At 47.1% G+C, this 8,220-nt stretch overlaps 1 protein-coding gene across 1 annotated transcript; it reads left to right on the top strand.

Annotated features, from left to right (window-relative positions):
- The first annotated feature begins 1,481 nt into the window (after positions 1–1,481).
- amh (anti-Mullerian hormone) lies at positions 1,482–7,861 on the top strand. Its single transcript, XM_061239930.1, has 7 exons — positions 1,482–1,782; positions 3,015–3,419; positions 3,918–4,102; positions 4,335–4,452; positions 5,024–5,144; positions 5,864–6,318; positions 6,808–7,861. The coding sequence occupies exons 1-7, from the start codon at positions 1,656–1,658 to the stop codon at positions 7,227–7,229; spliced, it is 1,833 nt and encodes a 610-aa protein (XP_061095914.1). The 5' UTR covers positions 1,482–1,655; the 3' UTR covers positions 7,230–7,861.
- The last annotated feature ends 359 nt before the right edge of the window (positions 7,862–8,220 follow it).

Raw genomic sequence — 8,220 nt, 5'->3', positions numbered from 1 at the left:
CCGGATAAAATCGGATTATTGGTTTTCATATAAAGCACACATTGTGTCAGATTATGTGTACTGAGCATTTTAAAGTGCACGGTTTCATTAATTACCACCTTACATAAACACCTAACCACAAAGATTTATATTTTTTTATCCAACCAGAAGCCATTTTTGAGTAAACAAGTCTTGCACTGTTTCCTGTTCTTTCATTTGTGAATTCTTTCTGAATTCATCGAATTAACCTTGGTGTGTATCGCTTGGCTCGCAGTGACAAAATAGCGAACATAACAGACCTTGGAAAGCCTCAAAACAAGATTGCAGCTGTGTGTGGCTTCCACATCAAGTAAGGCGTAAATTAATATTTCAACAGAATCACGGGATGTGAGTCTTGCCTTATTCAGCACAGAGACACAGACCGCAGCCAGCCAGACAGCATGTAGCGGCACGCTAGCGGCCTGCCGTTGGTCCGACAGAATTTAGACAGTATGACAGCAATGCATACTAACAATTACAACATATCAACTTGCTAACAGTCAGATTAGCTCATTAGGCTGTCCGGCTAACCAAGCTCCTGCCAATAACTAGATACAGTGCTTGCAGAGATAAATTACATTAGGAAATATATGGGACTACATGTAGGCTACTTTAATATGCACTTTCATTTTTATATTAATTCATTACATCGGGTGGGGTGGGGTGTAATTAACAGTTTTTTCCTACAATGACACATTAGTGCGAATTGACTGAGCCAGGATGGTGCTGTCTACTGGCGCGTAGACTAAAATAATCCTCACGAGTTTTTGCATTTTCAGTAAGAACAGAAGCAAATTGGTAAGGAGTAGTGCAAAAACGTATAACATAATGATGCTTATAATCAGTTTTTTAACCTATTAAAATTAAATATATTAGTTACACCGCATGTGAAGAACTTTTCCCGGTGTTGCATGAAAGCGACCAGATAGGATGCCGCTCACACTTGGGTCACGGTAGGGGATTCAGTGTGAGGGGGATTCAGTGTGTGAGCGCGCTTCAGTAATCCAAGACCGAATTCTACACGCAATAATATGTGCTCTGAAGTGCAAATCTATTTAACAGGCCTCTACGTATTCTCAGTCTACAAAGCCGCTCTAGATAAGAGCCGTCTGCCAAACGAGTCAACGTAAACACGACAGATAAAGTTGTAACAAGAAGCGTGAGCCGTGCTTAGTACACTGGCTCACGCTTGTTTCTGACGTTCAGCGAACCAGCGTCTTGGCTTTTCCCACACCCCCAGACGCTGAAGCAGGTGCTGTCTGCTGTAGCACAAACCCTCGTTGTCTGCCTCCGAACGAGTTCCCTTGCCCTTATCTGAGGCGCTGGAATTATTAATAGTATGCTCTGTTCCTCTCTGTCCAGACATCGTCTGTTTGTGCACCTCACTGAGAGCAGCGGCAGGCCATCTGCACGAGCCCTCCTTGGCGTTAAAGGTTTGAAAAAAAAAATACAAATTAAATAAAAAGAAAAAGCGTCTTTCATCACTCCAAGGCCGCGCATTGCTGCACAGCTCTCTTGACAGTTTGGACACTCTCTGGGAGAGTGGGAATGCGTATACATACCCCGTCCTGCTCGACGTCCTGCCCAGAAGCGCGGCGGACGCCGATTCGGGCAAAGGGCTGGACAGACCGACAGACATGTGGACAAGGAGGGTGATAAGAGTGATGCTGCTGTTGTTGCCTTGCGCCACGGCAATGCTCCCACACCATGGGGACGGAAGGGGAGGGACGGACCAAATCCTAAATCCAGACCGTCTCAGGCCAGGTCTGTGATTTTCCCTGCTTTTTTCTGCAAACATATTCTGATCTCATTTCATACAGCTTCGTTAGGCTAGCTATAGCATCAGAGTAGATAATGCTTGCTCCGCCGTACACCTGACTAGATGTGTGGATGCGATTTTAGAAAACGCTCAAAGATACTCCTAGACCTTATTTGATTTAATCAGGGTCAGTTTGAGTGTGGAATTGGCTACCATGACAATCCTTTGTAATGTAAAATATATGGGAATATATCTCATTCCATCCTCAAATATATTTCTCATATTTAAAAATAAATAGTGAAAAATATAATTTTTTTATATTTACCATATATTTTCTTACAAGAAAGATATTGATTTGGGTTTTACATGACAAGTGGTGTAGTGCATAAGCTGTGACTGACACTATGGTGACCTCACTCAATATTGACCCAGGGTGTTTCGATGGTATGTAGGTATATGTAAATATTTAGAACTCTGTTTTATGCAGGGCATGCTGGGTAATATAGATCCTTACTGTAATATGCAGAATGTTTGCTACCTTGATTGGTGTGTCAGGGCTGTAACCAGAGACAGTGAATCCCATATTCAACAAATGCTGTCACCCTGTAGCCTACACAGCCTCCTTCCCCTGCTATATTAATAGCACTGTGCAACCAGACATTCAGTGCAATGCTGTTTCAGCTGAAAAACTCTACCCTGATGCAATACTGTAGCTGATTCTCAACACCAGCCCCAACAGACAGCTCTTTCTGCATTTGTAATGCTAACTGATCTTCAGTTGTTTTTTTTTTTAGTTGCATGAAATGGTTTTCCTTATTAGTTCGGAGCAAAACGCGAGCAGCTCCCCCAATCCCCATCTTTACATGAAGCTGAAAGGCGTTTAACAGTTTGATAAGACGTTGAAGAGAGGAATTGCATTAACCGCTCGATAAACTTTACAAAAAAAAAATGTGGGTCATTCTTCTTCCCTGAGAGCACAGACTGGAGAAGTGGCCAAACAGCCTCAGGCTGTATTTAGACTCAATATAGCAGTGTGCTGTAAGTACCCATGGCATGCCTTACATAACCTGGTACAGTGTGGTAAATGTGGAGGCATTTAGTAAGATTACAAGAATTCAAATCATTTTGCATAAAATCTCAATTGTATGTGTTCCTTGGATCTTTCTGTTCAAGCATTCCTGTTGTGTCCGGTGCCATAACCTGGTTAACAAAACTTTGAATCGTAAATGTGGGACAGATGAAAGGCATGGAGGAGAAGATGGACCCCAGGGAGGTGAGCAGGAGGACGAGAAGCTCGCTCCCCGTCTCCAGTCCCGTTCCCCCGACGACGCCACGGCGACCACGGATCAGAATACCACCTCCCTCCGTGACCCGGAACCAGAACCCGAACCCAGAAGCCAGTGCTGGACCGGGCCGTGTTTCGGACTGGGGGAAGATCAGGAACCTGTCGGGAGAGATCTGTTTAACGCCCTGCTGGAAGGCTGGGGAAGGGAGAGAGAGCCGGAACAGGAAGATTTGACTCGTTTCGGACTTTGTCCCGATCCAAGTGGGAACTCGAGTGGCCTGGACCCGGTCCTGTCTGCACTAGCAAACGCTGTGGAAAAAGACAGGGGCGGATTGCATGTTTTGCAGCCTACTAAAGGTAAGTTATCTTTGCTGGGTTCATTCCTGTGTACCAGGAATCTGCAGCCCTGGAGAGCGACAGGTTCTTCTGGTTTCATTTACCAATTGATGAATGGAAGTGTTTCTTTTTTTAACTCACCTGGCCTGGTTTCTTGGACTTGAATTAGTTGCTGATTTTAAGGTGATAACAAAAACCAGTCCCCCAACAGCTTTCCTTGTGAATAACTTCACACTGAAGGGAGTGTCGAGGACCCGGCCCTAGGCCCCCCTGATGAGAGATTGACGGGGGATGGGTTAGAAAGGAATGCACCCTTTTCCAATTCTACCGTGTTTCTCTGGTTTCTTTAACTCTTGTAGACTGCAAGCTATGATTACAGAAATCCTTAGAGAGGCAGGCAAATGTTTTAATGATATTTGTTTATTAAATTTTTACGTATATTATAGTAATATTATAACATATGTTTTAAATACATGTGCAGGATTGAATGTGCTCCTGCACTGTGTTTCCCTGTGTCAGAGCTCTGGGGGGTCCACGGGGAACACCAGAGGAGAGAGCTGACTCTCCGCTTTCTCCTGCCCCCCACCCTGCGGCCCCTGCTCGACAGCCTCACCCCCACCCTGCTCTTTGCCTTGGGGGGCTCCACCGGCACAGGTGGGCTGAGAGCGTCCTTCGCCAGCGAGTCCCTCCTCCCACACAAACAGGTGAGGCCCTGTGGCACCTGACATCGAAAGATCAAAGCAGAATGGTTCAATGTTTAATTCATGGAGGCTGTTTGAATTTGCATCATCTCTTGCGAGCGACGGTACGTTAATATAACATGAGTTCTGAGCACTCGAGCTGTCTCTGCAGGGGATTGTCAGTTACTTTTAAAAAAAAGGGCCGGTCGGTTTATTTAAAATGGGAACTTGCATTAAAATGTCGAAACTGTTTCAGACGGCGTGCATTTTGGCTGGGACGCGATACGTGGTTCTGACCGGGAGGCAAACGAAGGACCACGCGCACGGTCACCTGACGCTGAGGATTACGGTGGAGGTGAAGCAGACAGAGGAAGGTAACCACTTCCTGTCTGTTCCAGAGAGGATCCTGACAGAAGGAGCCTCTGTATTCTAATGTTTAATTATGAAGCTGCCTGTGGTGTAGGGAATATTCACACCCCAGGACATTTAACTAATATTTTCCTTTTCTGTAATGTCCCAGCTGTAAATCCAGCTATGTCAGCTTGACCAGCTTGAAAGTTGAGCTGGACATAAGATGGTCTAGCTGGGTATGAGCTGGTCAACCGACTAGTGCTGGTCGTCTGAGCTGGTAGTTGGTCAACCAACTACCGGCTGTTTCAAAACATACAGTCATTTAAGCAACTGATGTCAATCTGGGAGTTGGTCTGAACTGGTGGACCAGCTAAACCATGTTGAGCTTGGAGCTGGTCTGAGCTGGTCAACCAGCTACCAGTTGTTTCAAAACATAGCTTGAGCTGTTTTTTCAGCAGGGGTGCTGTAGGTAATTTTGATTTTGGCTGCATACTTTGTGGAGGAAAAAGACTGGGTTAATGCTACACCAAACTCGAGAGAAAGGTGCTTCCTCGTTCGTATGGGATAGTTCTCACTGCTCATTTCCCCCACCAGGGGAGAAGAGGAGTCTACAGGACCTGCTGACAGGGGAGGGGGCTGGGCCTAATGCTACCCAAGGTCCTCTGCTCCTGTTCAGAAGCAGAACACCGGACAGCTCGGCCTCTCCTAGCAATGGGTTTGTCTGTGTGTTTTGGGACGGGGGTGTCTGCATCATCAAACACATCCACTGCCTTACATGGGAGAGTTTGTGCACAGAGTGGCTTTGTTGTTGTTGTTGTTGTTGTTGTTGTTAAATTGAGACATTCCTTCTACCCCAGGAATGAAAATGCTACAAATGTGTTTGAGGAGAGGCTCAGAGATGAGGCTGGGACTAGCGTTGGCCAACATGTGTGATCCTGTTTCCTGTGTATTGACCAACACTGGCTAACATGTGTGGTCCTGTCCATGGATTGACTAGCATAGGCTAACATGTGTGGTCCTGTTTCTTGCAGATTGACTAGCACTGGCTAATGTGTGCCTGTTTTCTGTGGATTAACTGGCACCATGTGTGGTCCCGTTTCCTGCTGCTTGACTAGCACTGGCTAACATGTGGTCCTGTTTCCTGCTGCTTGACTAGCGCTGGCTAACATGTGGTCCTGTTTCCTGCTGCTTGACTAGCGCTGGCTAACATGTGGTCCTGTTTCCTGCTGCTTGACTAGCGCTGGCTAACATGTGATCCTGTTTCCTGCTACTTGACTAGCGCTGGTTAACATGTGGTCCTGTTTCCTGCTGCTTGACTAGCGCTGGTTAACATGTGGTCCTGTTTCCTGCTGCTTGACTAGCGCTGGTTAACATGTGGTCCTGTTTCCTGCAGATTGACTAGCGCTGGCTAACATGTGGTCCTGTTTCCTGCAGATTGACACCAGAGATGGTCCAATCCCCAGACGCTCTGGCATCCTCCAGGACTTTCCTCTTTCTGTGTGCCCTGCAGAAGTTCCTGAGCATGGCTCTCTCCCCAGGGAAGCTGGAGTCTCTCCCATCTCGGGCTGCCTCCGTCTCCCTGGACGTCCTGCAGTCTCTCCCCCCCTTGTCCCTGGGTGCCTCCTCCAGCGAGTCCCTCCTCCTGGGGCTCCTAAACTCCTCAGCCCCAACCGTGTTCTCCTTCCCCTGCCGGGCCACCGACCTGCTGGAGCACCGGGTGGAGCTGGATCTACAGCCCCCTCTGGTGGCCATTCTGAGGCTCCGGCTGGAGGAGGCCGTGACCCGATTGGTCCGGGAGGTGACGGGCGGGTGTGGCCTCAGGGAGAGGCTGCAGAAGCTGCAGGAGCTGGTCTCTCTCCCAGGGGAGGGTGGAGGAGAGGCACCAGCAGGTGAGATGATACGAACACAGAGCCCAGGCACGGGAACGCCATGCACAAAACCCTCATTTCAGAATGTGCTTAGTCTAATCAACTGTAAGTCACTTCGGATAAGAGCGTCAGCTAAACACCAAAATTATTATTATTATAAACTAAAGAAACTAGAGTCACAAATTGACTCTAACCATTGGTCAATCACTGGTCTAACCATTTTATTTTAAAGATAATTTAAGAACATTGTTTGCCTGTTAACAATTATTTTGACCCTACTATCACCTTTTGCATACACAAATATAATAACACCACCAAATTTAAATCATTTAAACCAATTTATAACCAAATACAGGACTTAGGTCAATCAGGCCTAGAATGTCTTTAAATACCCTGTGTCTGGCCTGATCGAGACAAATTAACAATATGCTCGTAACAATATGAATTATGGTTTATGCATTCCAGGTATACACGTTTATGATAGATTTGTCTCCTCCTGTTTCTCCGCAGATATGGAGAACCACAGAGAGGCGCAGTACCGCGCCCTGCTCCTGTTCAAGGCCTTGCAGGTGGTGCTGGGAGCCTGGGAGGAGGAGAGGGGCCTGCGCTCCGCCCGCGGGGGTGAGGAAGGTTCCGGAAGGGGGGGAACGTGCCGGCTGCAGCCCCTGACCGTGTCGCTGAAGAGCTACGTGCTGACCCCGGACACGGCCGCCATCAACAACTGCGAGGGCGCCTGCGGCTTCCCGCTGGCCGACGCCAACAACCACGCCATCCTGCTGAACAGCCACGAGCAGAGCGGCCTGGCCCTGGGGCGCTCCCTGTGCTGCGTGCCCCTGGAGTACGACGACCTGCAGGTGGTGGAGCTGAAGGGGGGCGGCACGCAGATCACCATCAAGCCCAACATGGTGGCCAAGAAGTGCGGCTGCCGCTGAAAGCGCTAAAGCCCAGTCTCCAAAAAACAGCCCAGACCAGACCAGACCAGACCAGACCAGACCGGACGTGACGGTTTCAGAACGTTATTTTAGAAGAAAGTTCTGTCGGCGTGAATGCGCGGTTTTAGAACGTCGGCTCTCCAGCGGCTAGCGTTTTGAAAACCGAGCGTGTCGAGTCTTAAGTCCGGAGTTTTTAAGAACAGTTACAGTGATTTAACGTTACTGTTAACTCGAGTCGTCGTGGAAACAGTCATTTATTTGTTTACTCGCCGCTTTGGTGTGGACTGCCTAGTCCATACCCGCGGACGTTTCGAGATTTAAACACGGACGTTCCGAGATTTCTCTAGTCGCGTCTCGTCTCCTCTGGGCTGTTTGGTGGAGACTGGGCTTAAGACCCCGCACCCCCGCACCCGCCTGTGTGTAAACGCAGCTCTACAGAAACAACCAGAGACTGCTGTCCTCACTTTGTACATTCATTTCCCCCTTTTTATTTTTTCTAAATGAAAATGCATATTGTGTTATATTAATATTATTCCACGTGTTTCTATGCACTGAGCACCTCCACATAATATACGGGGCTTCAAAATCCTTGTGTGAACACATTTCAGTAATAAATGAATAAAAAAACACTTATTCACAGAAATGTTGCTGGGTTTTTATAATCATGTATATTTTTTTCTGTCTATGAATGTGCAGCTTTGAACCAGGTATGATGGGAAAAAAACTGACATCAAAAAGTTGTGGCAGGGTTTCAGGGTCGAAGCAAAAGAGCATCTCTTCTTGATGGAGCTTTGAAAGCTATGCAATCCTTTGTCCTCAAATACAGATACAGCACACACTGTAAATCAATCCATTGTAAAAACACTGCAGAAATTGTATCTTTCATTTGTAATGAAATTCGGGGAGACAGAATATAACTTAGTTTGTTATGCTTTTAGCTGACAAAATCCAAGTGCAGGCAATGTGTAGTATATCAGATCAGTTAGAAAAT

The sequence above is a fragment of the Conger conger genome, chromosome 4, assembly GCF_963514075.1.
Source record: "Conger conger chromosome 4, fConCon1.1, whole genome shotgun sequence".
In the NCBI taxonomy this organism is placed as follows: Eukaryota; Metazoa; Chordata; class Actinopteri; order Anguilliformes; family Congridae; genus Conger; species Conger conger.
Note: the sequence above shows the minus strand (reverse complement) of the source record. Positions and strands in the feature narration are given on the sequence as shown.